This window comes from Grampus griseus (genome assembly GCF_964374135.1).
Source record: "Grampus griseus genome assembly, chromosome: 2".
Lineage (NCBI taxonomy): Eukaryota > Metazoa > Chordata > Mammalia > Artiodactyla > Delphinidae > Grampus > Grampus griseus.
Window position 1 is genome coordinate 143,590,654 of NC_139018.1, and position 20,107 is coordinate 143,610,760.

General features: G+C 48.0%; 1 protein-coding gene across 1 annotated transcript in view; it reads right to left on the reverse strand.

The window, feature by feature from the left end:
- Positions 1-16,139, reverse strand: part of ABHD17C (abhydrolase domain containing 17C, depalmitoylase) — a gene marked incomplete at its 5' end in the record, with an annotated part of 56,600 nt that extends 40,461 nt beyond the window's left edge. The window contains 3 exon segments of the mRNA XM_082648095.1: positions 15,553-15,934; positions 15,937-15,989; positions 15,991-16,139. Coding sequence (XP_082504221.1) covers positions 15,553-15,934; positions 15,937-15,989; positions 15,991-16,139 — 584 coding nt within the window.
- Between the last annotated feature and the right edge of the window lie 3,968 nt (positions 16,140-20,107).

Here is a 20,107-nt window from a genome sequence, read left to right on the forward strand (position 1 = left end):
GGCCCAAAGACATTACCTGACTATCCAGGCCACACAGCTGGGTATCTCAATGGTTGCCTAGAAGCTACATCTCCTAGCCCCACACCAGTTCTCTTTCAACTGTACCCCACTAATTCTAGATAAAATGGAACATACCCCTGGGGGTCCCCAACTTATTCTCTCTTTACAACACTGATATTGAAAACAAGGGCCAAGATTCCAGTGCCTTTCCTTTGATAACTATTGGATATTAAATCTATTTAATATCTCCCTTAAACCTGTTCTCACATTGCAATCCATACTCCAATGGTGTGACACCACAGCACATCAGGAAAAGCTCGAGCCTGCAGCTAGCTCATCACACGCCTGAGTGCTAATACAGACAGCAAGAAGATATTGCTGGGGAAGCAGACAGCTAAGATCTGTGCATGTCAATGATGCAGACTTTTTCTTTAAAAAAAAAATAAGACCTATTATAAAGTAATAATAAAAGAGTAAGGATGGGGCGTGGGTTGAAGTACAGATGCTACAAGAATGGCAGAATGTTGATAGCTGTTGAAGGTGGGTGATAAAGACATGGGGTTTATTTTAATATTTTATTTGCCTTGTATACCATAATAAAGTTAAAAGAAAAAACAAAACATGGCAAGGGAAAAAAAGTAGCGGGTGTAGAGGCCTCAAGGACCATGAGGAAATGAAGGCGATAGAGAGGCAGTCAGTGGACTTTGAGAGACGTTTTTTTCCAAGTCTGCATTCTCTTAATTGTCAGCTGAGATGAAATATACAAATATTCCTCAATAACAATAACCACAACCACCTTTCCCAAGTCTTAGAAAAACATGAGATGGCCATCAATACAGGTATGGAGGACTGTGAGAATTCACTTTGATAGCAGACAGACTTGCATCCACTCTTGGCCCATCAATGACAAAAAAGACAAACGTCCCCCCATTGCCTCTAAGTACTCCTCTACCCTTCTTGGAATGGTCCCACAGACAGGTGTCTCCGAAGAAAACAGCTCTGTCTTCCAGAAGGAGGGCCAGCCATGAGGAGGATCGGATGGCGGGCTGCCGGGAGGATCTCAGTTCCCAGGGTCCCTTATCGCCCCTCTCTCTCCCCTGGGCTGGGGTATACATTCACACCCAACCCAGGAAAGAGGCCTCAGCAGGAAGCTGGGGTGGCCACAGATACCTGAGGCCCAATCAAAGGAGATTAAGACTCTGAATCTTGAACCTGAAAAGAAAGAGGGCTCAGTACAAACACCACCCCTCAGGGATTCTCACCATTCCTTTGGCTGACACTGAAGGGTCTTCTGTACAATACACAGGGTGTTGTACTGGGGTCTCAGTGTGAGCCAAAAGAGTCAGAACCTGGCCCTGTCCTCAAGGAGATGGCATTCTTGTACAAGAGTCAGACAGAACAAACCAAAAGACCAGGTGATAAGAGCTGGAGCAGACATATAATCAGAGCTCTGGGAGCGGAGGAAGGGCCAGCCGCCTGGATGGCAAGGCTTTGTAGGGGAGATGTGTCGCTGGGGGCGGGGCGGCGGATCCTGAACAGCCTGTGCTGGCCAGAGAAGGGCATTCCAGGTAAAGACACAGAAAGGCCAAGGCATATTTTTTCTTTCATAAGCATACAGGCAGCAGTCTTTTACTCCAAGTAGCACTTTCCAGAAAAGAGGTGCTGATGGAAGAGAACAGCTCCTAAGAGGTTTAGATTCCAATTGTCTGGGCTGTTAATTAATTAACTTTGCAATCCTTTAGTAAAGGTGAAGATGGGAGGATCACTCAAAGATAATAAAAGAGTGGATTTTAGAAGATACAGATGCCTATAAAAGTCCCCCAGAAACTCTTGCCCCAGTTTCATTCGGTTCAGAGAGAAAACACGTGGAAATAGACAGGCAGGAGGAATTATGCAAATTAAAACTGTAATCTTCACCACACTTAATCCTGCAAAAGTAATTATGGTGCTCTCACATTTTACACATCAAGAAACGCTGGTCCAGGATTTCCCTGGTGGTCCAGTGGTTAGGACTCCGCACTCCCAATGCAGGGGGCATGGCTTTGATCCTAGGCTGGGGAACTAAGATCCAGCATGCTGCACGGTGCAACCAAAATTTTAAATTTTTTAAAAAAAATTCTAAGGAGGAAGCAATTATGATACAGCTGTGAGCCATTCTGGGGGTCCTCAAGCAACTTAAATGTCTCAGTATTCCTCAAATACAGACCACCCGCCCTTTGTACCAGGCCTGCTGATATAAAATGCTTTAATCCAGATCTACTAGATCAGAATCTCTGAGGGTGGGGTCCAGAATCCATTTTAGCAAGGCCCCCCAGGCATTTCTCACACTAAAGTCTGTAAACTCATAATCACCGAGTCATCCATTTATTTACTCAACACATATTCCATAAGCGCTCATTATTGGCCAGACAGCGCTGTCCCAGGTACGCACAGATGTAAGCTAGAGCTGGGCAGCGGATGGAGCGTATGGAGAAGGATGTGAGGTGCGGAGAGCAGGCTGTCGCAGGAAGCCCAGGGAAGCCCTAAAATGATTTTTAAATGAACGTGGAGTCGTATGTTTAATTGGAATACATTAGTTTTTCCTACTAAAAACATCAAGAAAACCCTAGAAAGATGTATTAAGAGCAGATGAAGCTGGTCTTCCATGGTGGCGCAGTGGTTAAGAGTCTGCTTGCCAATGCAGGGGACATGGGTTGGAGCCCTGGTCCGGGAAGCTCCCACATGCTACGGAGCAACTAAGCCCATGTGCCACAACTACTGAGCCTGCGCTCTGGAGCCCACTATCCACAACTACTGAAGCCCACGTGCCAAGAGCCCGTGCTCCGCAGCAAGAGAAGCCACCGCAATGAGAAGCCCGCACACCGCAAGGAAGGGTAGCCCCTGCTCTCAGCAACTAGAGAAAGCCCGCGCGCAGCAACGAAGACCCAATGCAGCCTAAAATAAAAAATAAATTTATTTAAAAGAAGATTTAAAAAATCATTTTATGTAGCCTTGTTATATGAAATGTTTAGAAATGATTAAACACGTAACTGGTTACGTGTATGTACATATACATGTATGTAAATTTAAATGGTATGAATGTTATGACGATAGTAATCGTTAAACAACATAGCAACCAAAAACAGAGATTCTGAAATATCCTTGCATTATTTATGACACTAGGGATAACTCAAACTGTTTTAGTTAAACCAGCGCACAAGAATCTTGCTCTGGTATCACAGACCTTTGCAGTCAATATAATTGTCACTGCACATGGTCTGGTTCTGTCTGTGACCATCACTAAGAACAGTTTTGGGTAAGCTGGAATTCTCATGAGATTACCAACTATAATAACAGAGGTGTTGGCCGGCAGAGTTATAATTACCGTCTGGAAACTCACTCTTTGTAGATATATTCTGAATACAGGCTTGCTTTACGTTTTCCCCCCAGTGTAACTGCCCAGGTTTCATTTTAACCGTTTAAAAATGTAAACTGAAGGAACAAACTAATAATCAGCACTGGAGGTTCCTTGTGCTCCTTTTTCATTTGACTCGGTTAACAAGTAACCTTGAGGTAGGGCTCCTCTCGGTGATTCAGCAAGTCAATGTCATGCAACAGTTAACAGTCTGAGCATTGAATGTGAATGACCTAGACTTCCTGGAAACAGAGGTCTCCAGTTTCACCATGGTGCCACGGTCCTTTAACACTCTGAAGTAAATCAATATTGTAGAAGTCATCAATGAGCTCCATTTCACACAGCCTTGAAAACTCAACAGGGATCTGAGGTACAAGGCGTCACGGAGCATTCATATTTTAGGAGGAAACGTGCATTCAGGTCCCTGGGCCAACTTTAGGAAAAAAAGATAACTCTTATCTGCTGAAGGCTGTCCCATTAAAAAAGAGCAACCAGAGGGCTTCCCTGGTGGCGCAGTGGTTGAGAGTCCGCCTGCCGATGCAGGGGACACGGGTTCGTGCCCCGGTCCGGGAAGATCCCACATGCCGCGGAGCGGCTGGGCCCGTGAGCCATGGCCGCTGAGCCTGCGCGTCCGGAGCCTGTGCTCCGCAACGGGAGAGGCCACAACAGTGAGAGGCCCGCGTACCGCAAAAAAAAAAAAAAAAGAGCAACCAGAATGTCCTAAGTGGTGGAGAATGAGGGAGTTCCACTTCCTCATTCTCCCCATCCCTGACTCTGTGTCTGAGAAGTCTCTGGTTCCGCCCAGAACACAAGCTCAGCTCCTGAGCAGCTAAGCCTGGAAACAGCAGGGCAGAGGGAAGGGAGCAAAGCAGGAAGCGTTTGCAAAGTAATTGCAAGGTGTTGGATTACAGGTAAGGTTTCTTCTCCTATTAAGGTCTCCTTTGGGGATATAAACACCTTGAAGTGCTATCCGATTTAAAATACTAATGCACACCACTCCCCGGAGCCAAAACATCATACACAGAGCCCTCGAGGTCAGAGGAACAAATTCAAAGAGCCTCTTCCCCCTTAGCTGCAAATAAAACGAAAACTCCTCTACAGTTCCTCTATAGCCACGCCCATCAAGCTCCCTCGCCCTGGGTATTATTTACATGTATGGAGAAGGGGGAAGGGAGCAATTTCTTTAACACCTGATCTAAGCGTCTGGTCTACAGCATGATCTGAGCATCTGGTGATTACAGCTCTAATGCTCTCAACGATCTTAAACAACAACAGCTTCCCATTTTTTGTCCCCTGACGATGCGGAAAGCCTCGTGTGCTAGAGCATCTGACATGAGGTCTTCGTTGTTATTGTTATGATTGTTATGATTATTATGATTACCATGTAGGGGCAGAAAAGTTTTCCCTTCTTCCTTTCTAGGTTCTTTGGCTCATCTACTAATTAAATTGAAAGAAGACAGATTAACAGGAGAAAGGCAAACAAAAGTTTAATAACAGGCATACATGGGAAAGACCCAGGAAAACTGAGTAAGTCTCTATGGCAGAAGTCTGTACCTTAAATATCTTCAGCTAAAGCAAAACAAGACTGCGGCAGCGATCAGCTCTGGGAGGTCACCAGGAAAAGCAGAGGAAACAAAGGTGCGGTTGTTATGCAGATTAAAGTCCTCACCTTCTGCACTGATAAGAGCTTCTAGAGATAAGGTCGCGCCCCCTCCCCCCCCACCTTCCTGGAGCAGCTGGGGAGACACCCTTACAAATGGAGATTTCCCTTATACATGTAAATGTCTCTTACAGAAAGGTAACTTCTGCTCGGGTTTTCCAAAGCTTCTCCTGTGGCTACAGTTTCTTAAAATAATCAGCCTCAAATAATCCTTCTGCCAAAGAGACACACGTTGCAGTGGCCAAGTTTGCGCCCCTACAACCACCACTGTTATTACTTTAACTGAGGTTCAGAAACTTGCCTGAGGTCTAGCAGTTAATAAGTGGCCCAGGCAGGACCTAAACTCAGGTGTGTGACTCCAAAACCTCTGCCCATGACCATTAAAAACAGCAGAGAGAGTGAAGGCTGGCAGCCACACTCCTCTTCAGGTTACCCTTGAGGTTAACCCTGCCTGAGCTACTCTGATGTAAGAGCCACAAATCGGTTCCAGCAGTAAATCATCTCAATGAAGAACTGAATCATTAAATCATTTCAAGGTGGGGATCTCTTGTGACTCGGCGACACAGGAGTCCGCTGGCCCCTGCAGAGTTGGGGGCCTCCCTCTCCCCGCCCCCTTCACCCACCGCCTCCCTGTCTCCTTTGCCCCAAGGGCGGTGCAGAATTCCGTTCACACCACAGACCGTTTGCACAGCAGCCCCCATTGCAGGGCGGATGGTGCATCTGCTGCAGGGCAGAGAGGGGGGAGGCAACTCGAGAGGAGAGCCCTATTTTTCCACAGTCTTCCGTTTCCAGGCTCACAAAGGGAGCGACACGCCGGTCATGAGGCAACCATGTCAGTGGTCTACTGACCTGGTTTAAGGTCTCTTAATTATGATCTATTCTTCAAGGTCCGTGCTCTCTGGCCAGTCACAGGCTGGGGCACACAGGGCCTGAGTGAAGAGTGGAGACGGCCCCGGGCAACCCCCTCCAGAAGTGCTAGTGATGGCTGTGCGGGGCAGTGCCCATCCCAGCCACAGCCCCACCTTATCCCCAAGGAGGGAGCCCTGTTCACTTACAACGCCTCGGCCCCGGCCATCACTATCCCGGGGTACAACTGAGGGACTCAAGAATGGGAACGACGCTACTATACATAAAGTCGATGATGAATGGGAACCTACTGTATAGCACAGGGAACTCTACTCGGTGCTCTCTAATGGCCTATATGGGAAAAGAATCTTAACAAAGAGTGGATATATGTATATGTACGGCTGATTCACTTTTCTGTACACCTGATACTAACACAGCGTTGTAAATCAAATATACTCCAATAAAAATTTTTTACAAAAGAAGAAGAATGGGAACGTGGTATCTAGAAGCCAGAGGGAGACCAGTTCCTGGGCAGCTGAGTCGGGGGTAAGCACAGCTGGGGTGAAGTTGATGCGCAGAGACCAGGAACAGGGAAGAGGCTTGCTGTAGAAAGAGCAATGGACCAGGCATGCAGAGAGAAGGAGCTGCGAGGCACCAGCTCACACAGAGGAAGCTGAGAGCGTGAGGGCCAAGGGCCAAGACGGCTTTCGAGTCCCCAACTTCAGTCCCCGGGAGGCTCAGGAATCTTGCAAGTATGAACATGGCTGTGTCCTCTCAACAACTACTCCCCATCTTGGTCCACGCTAACGGGTTCCTGGCCACCAAAGACCTTCAACTAAAACCATCTACATACGCGTATAAAAAAAAATCTTCCCTAGCATACTCTTTTCTTCAAGTGTTAACCAATTGTAATTGTGGCCAATCTTTTTTTTTTTTTTTTTTTTTTTTTGCGGTATGCGGGCCTCTCACTGTTGTGGCCTCTCCCGTTGCGGAGCGCAGGCTCAATGGCCATGGCTCACGGGGCCAGCCGCTCCGCGACATGTGGCATCTTCCCAGACCGGGGAACGAACCCGTGTCCCCTGCATCGGCAGGCGGACTCTCAACCACTGCGCCACCAGGGAAGCCCTGTGGCCAATCTTTAACTGAAGTTTCTAAGTGAGTGCATCTCAACCCTGGCTGCACACGTGCACGCACAGAAGCACACACACGTGAATGAATACATGCTCACTTATATAAATGTACACACACAGATACACACACACGCATGTGTCTAGATACACACACACACACACACACACACACACACACACACTCTAAGATAAAATCTACCTGGAACTACTGAAGGGCAGCCAGGGTTGAGATCCACTGTAGAGACTTGAATCCACCAAGTTTCTCCGTGTAGTCAGGGAAAGCAAATTCAAAAACATGAGGTACTTCCTCTGAAAATCATGAAACACAGCCTTACTTAAAGAAGGCACCTCAGAAGCCATGTACAGTAAGTCCCTACATATGAACCAGTTCCGGCCCGAGAGCATGTTCGAAACAAGTCCAACTTGTTCATAAGTCCAACAAATTTAGCCTAGGTCCCCAACTAACACAGTCGGCTTTCTAGTACTGCACTGGAATAGGTTTATAATACTTTTCACACAAATAATACATAAAAGAAACACAAAAAATAAAGAAAACATTTTGACTCTTACAACACAGTACCTTGAAAAGTACAGTAGTACAGTACGACAGCTGGCATCCAGAGGCTGACATCTAGTGAACAGGCAAGAAGGGTTACTGACTGGAGGAGGGGGAGGAGGTGGGAGATGCTAGAGCTGAAGGATCGTCAGCAATAGGAGATGGAGGGCGAGCTGCAACGTCACTCACATCTGACGTGGATGGCACAGGTTCTGGTTCCTTGCTAGAACCAGATGCACATTCGCATCTTTGAAAGCTCGCAACTTGAGGGTTCGTATGTAGCGGACTTACTGTAGTTGAATCCCTTGCCTTTAAAACAATGGAATGTAAAGCCCAGAAGTGTGGAGCGTCTCCCTGCATGAGTGACATCATGGATTAGAGGGACTGCTGGAATTAGAACTAAGTTCCCTAGTTCAAAAAGTTTTGTGTACATCTAATTTTCGCAAATTAAGTCTTTTACAAATCAGCAAACTATTATTTAAAGCAATCCTGAAAAAAAAATCATTCTGATATCCAATTCACGCTCTCCTAAGTGTATCTGTGTTGAGACTTTGGATTCTTGTACCTGAAGCTTCTTCTTTTTTTTTTTTTTTAACATCTCTATTGGAGTAGAATTGCTTTACAATGGTGTGTTAGTTTCTGCTGTATCACAAAATGAATCAGCTATACGTATACATATATCCCCATAGCCCCTCCCTCTTGCGTCTCCCTCCCACCCTCCCTATCCCACCCCTCCAGGCGGTCACAAAGCACCGGGCTGATCTCCCTGTGCTATGCGGCTGCTTCCCACTAGCTATCAGTTTTACATTTGGTAGTGCGTATATGTCAATGCCCCTCTCTCACTTCATCCCAGCTTCCCCTTCCCCCTCCCCGTGTCCTCAAGTCCATTCTCTATGTACATGAAGCTTCTTAAAATGGAGCAGATTTATGGCCTCCAACACTAGCGTAAGCAAAATCCAATAGAGAAGGTAAATCTGCTGCCACGATGAACAGTAAAATTCCTGAAGCCAGACTCCTGAGTCTTACGCGGGGTTATTAATATGGGTACAGTAGTTACTAAATTTGGAGAGAGGGAGGGAAGTGCAAGCAGTAGCAGAAGGTCGGGAGTGAACTTAAGGGTTTGCCCTAAGTGACCTCACGACAGTATCATTCTAAAGACTTCTTCAGAAAATTAAAAAAAAAAAAGAGGGGGCTCTTCCACTAGTGCAATATGCCATTGCACTAGTAGAGTTTTCAGACTGAATTTTAGAAAACTGAGCCTCCAAGATTGCCCTAAATAAAAACAGGAAGAGGAAACCCATTAAGGAGTTATTGACCATTAACACAGAAACATGGAAAGGCTTGTCAGATCTTTGGCATCTGGGTTACTAGAAGAAAGGAAGGCCCCTCAAAAAATAGAACCATGGGAAAGTAAGCTTTGGTGGGACAGGGGTGACAGCGCAGATTCTGTTGTGCTAGAGGAAGAAATCCTGCCTGATGGCATGGCGAGGGCAGCCTGAAGAACCAGGTACAGCCCGAGGGCACTGGAGAAGGGCGGTGGGGACATTAAAGAAAAGGCTCTAAGTGAACCCCCAAAACACACGTCACCGATGTCAGTTTCAAAAGGTCTCTTCTTAGGAGTTGCGTTCTTCCTAATGGGATATTTTCACACTGACTGCCTTGAACCGCACGCTGATAGTCTATTTCCCTTCTAGAAAGATCATTGTGCATTCACATAACACATTATTTATAACACATTCTGTTTTCCTTGTCGCTAATCAGTCAAACTCAGGAAGAAATCATGAGCATTCTTCCTTTAATGGCACCGTGGAATTAATTCCCTCTGAGAAAACTGAGAATAAAGAAGTTAGGTCATTAAATTCCACACTCTCGGGAAAGTAGTAACTGTTTTGCTGCTCCCAGGAGAAATCCATCCTGAGTCGTAACTGTAAACAACATTCACAACCAACAGAAGAAGGTGCTTTTCAAGGCCCTCACTACCTGAGGATACCCACGACAGCCTTCCCATGACTTAGGGATTTTCCAATTACGGATCCTGTGAATCACAGATGCAAAAGTTATAAAAGAGCAACACACGGCTACATATTCAAAATGCCTCTAAAATTTAGTCCATCCTTTCACACAAAAAAGACACAGTTTGAGATTAACGATACTCAAGCAAACCTTAGTGTCTGGTACAATCACAGTATCAATATATGTGTGTTCAACGGTTAATGGTTTATTACCTGAAAGAATGAATGAGTGAAAGAAACAGTAAGTCTCTTGTAACTTGTCTTTTGTACCCAGGCATTTAAAGTTCTTTTTTTAACCCCAGCCTCTCGGCTTGCGGGATCTTACATCTTAGTTCCCTGATCAGGGATCAAACCCTGGTCCTGGCAATGAAAGCGCAGAGTCCTAACCAAGAGACCGCCAAGGAATTCCCTGAAAGTTCTTATTTACCTTCCTCTCTCTGCATTTGCTTTCTCTGATGAGGTCAATTTCTCTGCCAGTGTTGCCAAATGCCTCTCTCGTCCACAGTCATTGCACAAAACAACTTCTGTGAATAGTGATGGGAAACACTAATAACATATTGAATCATAAATGCCTCTACTCTCCTGTTTCTCTAGATTAAAATGTTCCAGCCAAAATTCTGTCTAACTTACACCTCATCCTCTGGGTTATTTGCTTGTTTGGGTTTACACCTTCAAATCAGCTTGATTCACTCCCTCTTGAATCACAGGTCCCAGTTCTGCAGCCTAAATCAGCTCACATCCGAGAAGACCCCTGAAGGATGTGTGCTGAGGAGGCTTAATCCGCCTACTTAATCCCACCTTAACCAACAGGCAGCCTTTACTGCACAAATTAATCACACCAGCTCAAATGACGACACTACCCTCCAATAACGCTACATTGATTTTCACAGTGTCCTTTCTACAAATATTTCTCAGTGATTCCAATTCATTCCCTCAATTGCTCGGAGTCACAACATGCTTATAAAGTGTATTAGTAACTCAAATGTAAAACATGCCCTAACCTTCAAGGCCTCCACCATGTTTAGATTCTCAACTGTCTCTCTCTGTTCTAAAACCAACTGTCGAGGGGCTTCCCTGGTGGCACAGAGGTTAAGAATCCACCTGCCGGGCTTCCCTGGTGGCGCAGTGGTTGAGAGTCCGCCTGCCGATGCAGGGGACACGGGTTCGTGCCCTGGTCCGGGAGGATCCCACATGCCACGGAGCGGCTGGGCCCGTGAGCCATGGCCGCTGAGCCTGCGCGACGGGAGCCTGTGCTCCGCAATGGGAGGGACCACAACAGTGAGAGGCCCACGTACCACAAAAAAAAAAGAATCCAGCTGCCAATGCAGGGGACACGGGTTCGAGCCCTGGTACGGGAAGATCCCACAAGCCACAGAGCAATTAAGCCACTAAGCTGTGCACTGCAACTACTCTACAGCCCACAAGCTACAAGTACTAAGCCTACGTGCCACAGCTACTGAAGCCCGTGCGCCTACAGCCTGTGCTCTGCAACTGCAACAGGAGAAGCCACCGCAATGAGAAGCCTGCGCATCGTAACGAAGAGTAGCCCCCGCTCGCCACAACTAGAGAAAGCCCGCGCACAGCAACAAAGACCCAATGCAGCCAAAAAATAAATTAATTAATTAAAAATAAAAAAAACCAACTGCCGGTAGGCTGAATATTGTGTTTGTGTGTGTGTGTGCGTGCGCACGCACGCGTGCATGCATGCACATGTCCCATATGTTGAAACCTAACCCACAGGGTGATGTTATTAGGAGGTGGGGTTTTTGAAAGGTGACTAGGTCATGAAGGTGGAACCCATATGAATGGGATTAGTGCCCTTGTAAACCAGCCCAAGAAAGCTCCCTTGCCCCTTCCACAGTGTGAGAAAACGATGAGAAGTCCGCAACCAGAAACAGGGTTCTCACCAGAGCCTGACAATGCTGGCACCCTGATCTCAGACTTCCAGCCTCCAGAATTGAGAAATTTTTGTTGCTTTTAAGCCACCCAGTCTATGGTACTTTGCTACAGCTGTACGAACCTAATAAAACACCAACTTACTTCTTCCATGCTGAGTCCATGCTCTCCCTGGCTCTTTCAAATCCCACCTCTCTTCTACACCCTTTTCAGTCATTTTTCAAATGCTTAAAATAATCATCTATTGGCCAAATAGCAATGACCACCTTTTTGCCTTAGAATTTACTTCCTCCCCAAACCCTTATTTTAGATTACTGGCCCACTCTACTGCTCATCATTTAGGGAATTTGCTACCTTTACCCATGGAAATACTAGGTGGTATTTGTGTTTGAAGTCCTTCATCAAGGACTGGGCAGCTCACTGGAGCATGCACAGATAGTAATGGAGAAAGGACGAAGAGAAATACAAAAGGGTTACTGTCACTCTTCTGTTCAATACAGATACTTCAATGTTGCAAACATGGGCATATAATAGATACAAAGTGGATCAGACCTCAAGCCAACACATTGTAACCCCTTTCTTTGCCTATGGTTATGCCCATGGATATCAAACCCTAGAGGTAAAACAGATGCAACTCTTTGTAAGAAAATTAGGAAAATTTGAATCTATCCCATCTATTTATGGGGCACCCATGTGTGCAACCCATTAAACGAACATTTAATGAGTGTCTCTTATCTTAAGGCACTTTGCCGGTTGTTGGGAAAACAGAAGACAGGGAGGCCTTGCCCTCAAGGAACTTTCAACTTAGTGGGATGCAGTCACACAACAGGACACAGCAACACAGTGTGATAAGTGCAGGTAAAGGAGCTGAGTACCAGGTGCACAGGAATACCAAGGGTCCCAGACCCCAGTCAGGATCCAGACAGGATAGAGAATTCAGGGCATAGGAAAGGGGCATATACAAAAGGCCGGGTGTGAGTATGAGGAGGGAGGGCAAGTACTGGGCTGGGTACTTTGCGGGATGCACGGCACTGACACACACATCTTACATTCCTCCTGGGGGAATAACACCTGAGTGCTGAGATGGAGATGACTTAGGACAGGGTGGGCTCTCCAATCAGTGTTCGGAGCAGTGTTCTGAGTGTCTCTTCTCATCAGGAGATCAGAAAAGAGAAAAATCCCCAAGGAAGACATGAAGGCTGGGGGTGCAAAACGGGATCTGAGGCAGCCGCGGAACAATGGGTACATGGGGCGGGGGGGGGGGTGGGGAGATCCTGCTGCCATGGCAATCACCTGAATGGAGCTGTACATGGGCAGAGAAGAGGGCATCTTCCAGGCAAGGTTAGAGCAGAAAAACTACAGAGAGCCGAGAGGAGGTGGTTAAGGGACTGCTTAGCTTCTGAGTCAAGTAACTCCTAGCCTATTAGAATAACAGAGACATGTAAATGCACCTCTAGAGAAATCTGATGAATAGGACTGCATGGTGTGGAAAGAGTACTAAACTAGCAGTCAAGAGACCTACTGCTCTTCCCCAGTTCTCCGTCAAATGAGGGTGCACAAGGACAGTGTCCATACGTGATATGGGAAATAAACTTAGTCCTTTACAACCAGCATTCTTTTTCTTCTTCTTTAAAAAAAAAAATAATATGAAATAAAACAGAATATAGTGGGACTGCCCTGGTGGCGCAGTGGTTAAGAATCTGCCTGCCAATGCAGGGGACATGGGTTCGAACCCTGGTCCGGGAAGATCCCACATGCTGCGGAGCAACTAAGCCCGTGCGCCACAACTACTGAGCCTGCGCTCTAGAGCCCGCGAGCCACAACTACTGAGCCTGCACACCACAACTACTGAAGCCCGCGTGCCTACAGCCTGTGCTCCGCAACAAGAGAAGCCCCTGCAATGAGAAGCCCATGCACCACAACGAAGAGTAGCCCCCGCTCGCCGCAACTAGAGAAACCCTCGCGCGCAGCAACAAAGACCCAACACAGTCAAAAATAAATAAATATATTTATTTAAAAAAAAAAATAGTCTGCATGTGTATTGCCCACAGGCAAAAATATTGTTTTGTGAGACATTTGCTTCTGATATATAGACACAGATGTGTATGTGTGCGCTTGATCTAGATGTAAAATGTGTTTCTTATTGTGGGGTCACAAACCAAAAAAGTTTGAAAAGCACAGGACAAGAAGATGTGAAAGGTTTCTTCAAATCCTAAGATTCTCACTTAGCCTTTAAGTTCTAACCTATTTTACAGGTGAGTAACTCAATCTAGACATGAGTTCTGGTATAAAGTTAAATAAATCCCGGGCAAAGTGAAGCTATACCAGCACATAATTCAAAATTTAACCTTACCTAAAACAATGCCCTTAATTAAATTAAATATGACAAGTCTCCAGGAAATAACTATGCCTCACATATGTTGTAACACAGACACACCTGCATATTCAGAGCAAAGGGTTAGCCTTACATCTGAAAGGATTTCATTCTAATCCAGACACGCATATCTGAAAGGATTTCATTCTAATCCAGACAGGCACATACAGGAACAGTGTTCTGCAGAAATTTTATCATAAAACCTATTCAAGGTAGGATTTTAATGTTTCACTTTAAAAAGATCTAATGCCAACCCTTATTTTTAATACCTTTACCAACAGCAAATTCTAGCAATCTATTGATTGTGTGTGACACACATACTTTTGAAACCCTTTACTGGAACAGGTGGCTTTTTAACTTGTAGATTCTGACTCAGTGTCTCTGCCTATGGTACCATCTCAGCCTAAACCACTTTCAAAAAGCTATCATCCAAATGAACTTCAGGACTTCAGGAGAACATGAATAAGCAACTTATTAAATCCTAAGTACTTCCCTGTTGGACAAGTCATTTTCCCAGAAAGGCACAGGGTAATTTATGAGCATATGTATGGAGACAAAGATCACTAACGTTGGCAGTCTGTATGAGCCGAGCAAACATTTTAGATAAAGACTATACGTGTCAAGAGCCGTAACAGTGCCAATTCAACTTATTCTGGGGACTCTTTCATCTGAAGCAATCGGATGTCATAGGAGACATGATCTCAGGTATTTTCACCATCCCTGCTACCAGGTGGCTGGGGCAAAATCATAGATACCCAAACCGGGCCACAAACAGGTGACACGGCTTGCCCACTTACCAGACTTCTGCCTCACTCGGACTAACACTCAAGTTTTGTTTGCTGGTCTTACTAGGTCTAGCCCTGAAACCACGCCCCCAATTTCTGCCTTGCACATAAAAGGCCCTTCCTCGATAAAATACTTTGTCGTTCTCCTGTGAATGCTAACTCAAGGTCAAGAGATTCCCCAAACCCTGTAACGTAAGATTCCAACTCATCCTGGGTTTTTACTGAGGCTCTGAGGAAGATGCCAGGCCCACAGGCACGAGCTAACTCCCTGCCCGCAGTGCCAGCTACTCAGCCCCACCAGGAGGCAAACTTCACACCACCCGACCCTGCGGCTGACTCCACGGATGCCCAGACACGGCCCCGCCGAGCACTTTACAACCGGAACGTCTTTTGGAAGTCTTCCCGTCTCGCCCCCTGATTTTACAAGGAAGGAAACAGAGGTATGAGACTCGCGCGCCTTACCCAAGGTCACTTCAGCCTGAGGACCTCCAGCCTCTGGCTGCCAGCTCACACAAACTAAACGCGAACCAAGCTGTTTCTGCCCGGTATTTAAGCACCCCAACGTTGCCACTTTCGGTAACCAGAACCACAAAAGACCCAGCCGGTGGATCGGGGGCACCCGGGCGCGCCAAAGCAGGCAAAATCCTCCGAGTCCGAACTCTCCAGGAACCCGAGGGCTGGCGGAGTTTTTGGAGGGGGTGAGAGAAAGCCAGGGAGCGAGAAGAAAAGAGAATCCACGGCGGCCGCGGGGCGGCGGGTGGGGTGGGGGGGTCTCTGCTCGCCCACAGCCCCGGACGAGGGGCCCCTTTCCTCTCAGGCCGCCCCAGAGGCCCCCAGGGGACCCCCAGCCCGCCTCCCCGCAGTGGCAGGCCAGGCCTGGCGACCACCGCCGGGCTCACCGGGTGCGTAGCGCCTGCCACGCGGCGTCGATGTCGGCGTAGAGGTTCTTCTCGGAGGGCTTGCCCGAGCTGACGCCGTAGCCTGAGTAGTCGTAGGAGAAGATGTTGCAGTTGATGCGCGAGCCGAGGCCGATGTAGAAGCTGCACATCTGGCCGAGGTCCACGGCGTTGCCGTGCGAGAAGAGCAGCGTGTAGCGGCTGGAGGGCGCGCAGCGCACGAACATGCAGCCGAGCCGGTTGTCCCGGGCCGTGCGCGAGAAGAAGACCTCGACGGCGTCCAGCTCGCGCTGCGAGTACTGCCAGTCGGCGCGCTCGCTCAGGTGCAGGCTGCACGCGCCGGGCCCCGAGCCCGCGCCCTCCTCGGGCTGCTGCGGCGCCGGCTGGGCCGCGGCGGTGGCGGCGGCGGCGGCCGAGGCCGGGGCGGGGGCGCCGGGGCCGCGCTGCTCGGGCGCCAGCACCGTGTAGGTGGGCTCGGGCGGCAGGAAGGCCAGCTTGGCGGCGATGCGGCTCGGGCAGGGCGGGCAGCAGAAGAGCCAGCACAGCTCGCCCAGCGAGAAGCCGTTCATCCTGGGGCCTGGCTCGGGCATCGGGGCGGCCTCGAGCCCGCCGCCGCCAGTACGGCAGGCAGGCAGGCTGGCTCGGGTGCGAGGGCGGGCGGGCGCGCGGCGAGGAGCGCGCGAGCAGAGCACGGAGGGCGGCTGCTGCCCGCCCGCCCGGCGGCAGGAGGACGGGGGGAGGGGAAGTGCAGGAGGAGGGAGGCGGGGCCGGCCCGGCGGGCGCCGAGCTTAGAGTCGGGGCGGGTCAGCGCCGGCCCCGCGGGCCGGGCGAGGCGCGGGCGGCTGGGGCCCGCGCGCTGCACACAAAGCGGGCGGCGGCGGCGGCCATGCCGGCTCGAGCGCACCGCCCCCAGGCCCCCGCTCCCGCACGACCGCCGCCGCCGCCGCCGCCGCCGCCACTTCCGGGTTACCGAGCGCCCGCGCCCCGGCCGGGCCCCGGCGCCGGGCTCAGCATCTGGGCGGGGCTCCCCGGCCACCTCCTCCGACTCCGCGTGTGAGGGCGCGGGCACCTGCTCTGGCCTGAGAAGCGAGTTCTCCTTCCCGGGACGGACCGGGGCCCGGAGCATGGGGCGCCCGGCTTAGGTGTCTGCGTGGGGGGCAAGGGGGCAGATCCCCAGAGGGGGCCCTGGAGGGGCCGCCGGCACCTTTAGCCCCCTGGGAAGCACGACCTGGGGCCGACAGGGGCTCTCCGGGAGCGCAGGGACCCGGAGGAGCGGGGCACCCGGGCGTAGGCACGTGGGGCAGGTGGACCGATCCCCAGGCCGGACAGTGGAAGTGGCGCGGGTATCCTCCCCGATCGGACCATTCCCCTCTCTCCCCTCCCCCTGAAATTCCCTTCCTCCAATCCCAGTTTTCTCATGCATGGAGGTTCTTGGGAATCTATTGAAAATTTAACGAGTGGAAGAGAGTTGGAATGAACCTGAAATACTTGACTCTTTGGGTCCATGGTGCTTTCTGAACTGCCTCTTCCCAAAGTCTCAGGACCATAAAGGGTACTGGTGGTGTGGGATAGAGCGGCGATCGCTGTATTTTATTTCCCTGTTACAGGAGGCTGTTTCTGCACATGTAGCCACAGTATTGCTTTCCTAGGGACATGACTGGGCCTTTAGTAAATCCCTGTATCTATAAAAGTCAGCTACTATAACAGGGCCGCACTGTATAGTTAGCAATATATCACGTGGCCGTTGTCATTTCTAATCCCACGGGCAGTAGATTTTCTAGTAGCAGCTAGGCGTCCTTTACAGTGCTAATTTCTCAAGGCTTGTTTCTCGGGCCCCGGATTTTTAATGGTCTTAATCAGGAAAGATTTTATAATGATTTAAATCCATTGTAATCTTGGCATGCACCTTTAAGTGATTTTTTCCCCCCTCCAAATATTACTCTCAGTGCCTTGAGACTGAGTAAGCTCCGGTGCCAACTTCGCAGAGCCTTCTATCCTTCCTTTCTCCTCCTGAATTGGCAGCTAAATTCTCTTTCAGGAATTGACAGGAGATACCCTTCCTGGACTGCCAGCAGGGCAGCGAAACACATGGAGGTTGCCAGCATCACCACTCTGGATTTGTTGTTTTAACTCACAGACATCCAGGAGAATTTAAACATTGTTGTGGCTTTTGTGGAAGGTGTTTTTAAAATTTATTTATTTATTTTTTTGTGGTATGCGGGCCTCTCACTGTTGTGGCCTCTCCCATTGCGGAGCACAGGCTCCGGACGCGCAGGCTCAGCAGCCATGGCTCACGGGCCCAGCCGCTCCGCGGCATGTGGGATCTTCCTGGACCGGGGCACGAACCCGTGTCCCCTGCATCGGCAGGCGGACTCTCAACCACTGCGCCATCAGTCGAAGGTGTATTTTTGAGCACCTTCATCTAAATGAATTTACCCATACTGATTTCTTTTTTCTTTCTTTATTTGGCTGTGTTGGATCTTCACTGCTGCACACGAGCTTTCTCTAGTTGTGAGCAGGGACTACTCTTCGATGCGGTACACGGGCTTCTCATTGTGGTGGCTTCTCTTGTTGCGGAGCACAGGCTCTAGGTGCACAGGCTTCCGTAGTTGCGGCACGCAGGCTCAGTAGTTGTGGCTCACGGGCTCTAGAGCGCAGGCTTAGTTGCTCTGCGACATGTGGGATCTTCCCAGACCAGGGATCGAACCCGTGTCCCCTGCATTGGTAGGCAGATTCTTAACCACTGCACCACCAGGGAAGTCCCCATACTGATTTCTATAACCTTCAGGACCTGGTTTTAAAAGATTATTTCTTCACTAAAATATTAATAGCTATTAAATGTTTTTGAAACAGTCCAAAAACTTGGGCTAAAGAAAACTTGGTTGGCAAAGCCTGTTCAGACTAAATATTTGAAGTCTTATTTTAACGTTATTTGCACTTGGTGATGTTTCATCCCAAACCAAATTTTATCTTCTGGAGATTAGGTTTCCCTTTCTAAAAAGCTTTATAACTTGCTACTGTTTAGGCACTTTGTTTCTTATATTCAACATATACTGATGTAATGTTTTTCATGCTCACAGCACCTAGGATGTTAGAACTTTTGTGCTGAAGCTATAAAGATAAGACAGCCCCTGCTTTCAAGTACCTTACAATTTAATTAAAGTTTTGGCAGAAGATTCAGAACACTTTTCCCCATGCATTCAAAACAAAACAAAACAAACAAAAAAAACCCCCAAATCCCTGTAAAAGCTAAGGAAATGGTTTTGAATCCTGGTTCCATGGTGATATTTCTGTGGGAAGGTAAGGTGATAGCCAAGTGTGTTACTCCCTAGTCTTATTCAGAATAAAATAGGATTTGGGGAACTGAAATGAAAAAGTGTTTAACATGCCCCTTGGTCAGTCTTTCTCCAATACTGCTCTCCTCATCTGTCTTTTGATGGGACCTGAATAGCATGGCAGTTCATGAAAGAGTGAGAGTCCCAAGTTGATGTGTCTAACGTGCAGCTGGTGGAAGAGACCAGCTTTATATTCCAGATGGCCTGGTAATAGTAGTGTTAATATTGTTAGGAAAATTTTAAAGTCAGATATTTGTTTTTTTACATCCCTAAAGGATTTGTGGAGTGTCATGGAGTATAATACCAATAAATAAATAAAAGCCTGGTTTTTATTTTCATCCTCTTGGAAGGCTACACAGAGGTGGATTCAAAGAGCATTTATTGTGGGAGGGAGATGCAAGAGGGAGGAGATATGGGCATATATGTATACGTATAGCTGATTCACTTTGTTATACAGCAGAAACTAATGCACCATTGTAAAGCAATTATACTCCAATAAAGATGTTAAAAAAAAAACAAACAGAGCATTTATTTCCCTGGAGAGTATGTTGGTTCAGGTTTGTGGGAATATTAAATTGAGACCCTCTTTTAAGTGAAATTGCCCATATTGATTTCAATAACCTTCCAGACCTGGTTTCAAAAGACCATGTCTTCACCAAAATCATTTTTAGATGTTTTTGAACTATTCAAAAACTTGGCTAAAGAAAAAATCTGGTTGACAAAGACTGTTCAAACTATGTATTTGAAGTCTGTTTTTAAGTTATTCAAACTTCATGAAGTTTCACCTAAAACCAAAATGTTATCTGTGCCATAGAATAGAGCTCCCAAATGTTTCTCACCCCATGCCACACACAGTCATGGTGAAGTTTGTGTGGCCCCTTGAGACAATGCCCCCTCCCACCCGGGGGGCTCAGCCTCCCCAGACAGAAGGGGTTCAGTATCTGCACACCTCTCACACCCACAACAAATGTGGCAGCGTGCCTTGGCATATTGGTTGGAGAACTTCAACATGCAGCACAGGAAGAATAAATTTGCCCTATAGAATGCAAAAGTCAGGGATTACTAGCTGTTCACTTTGACCTTAAAGAATGTCTCTTTGGCTCTTCCTACATTTTAGTAGAGAAAGACGTAAGTTTGGGTCTAGATCAGCAAACGTATTTACTAGCTACTTACCATGATTCGGTCACTGAGCTGATGTGCAGAATGCAAAGGTGGCTAAGACA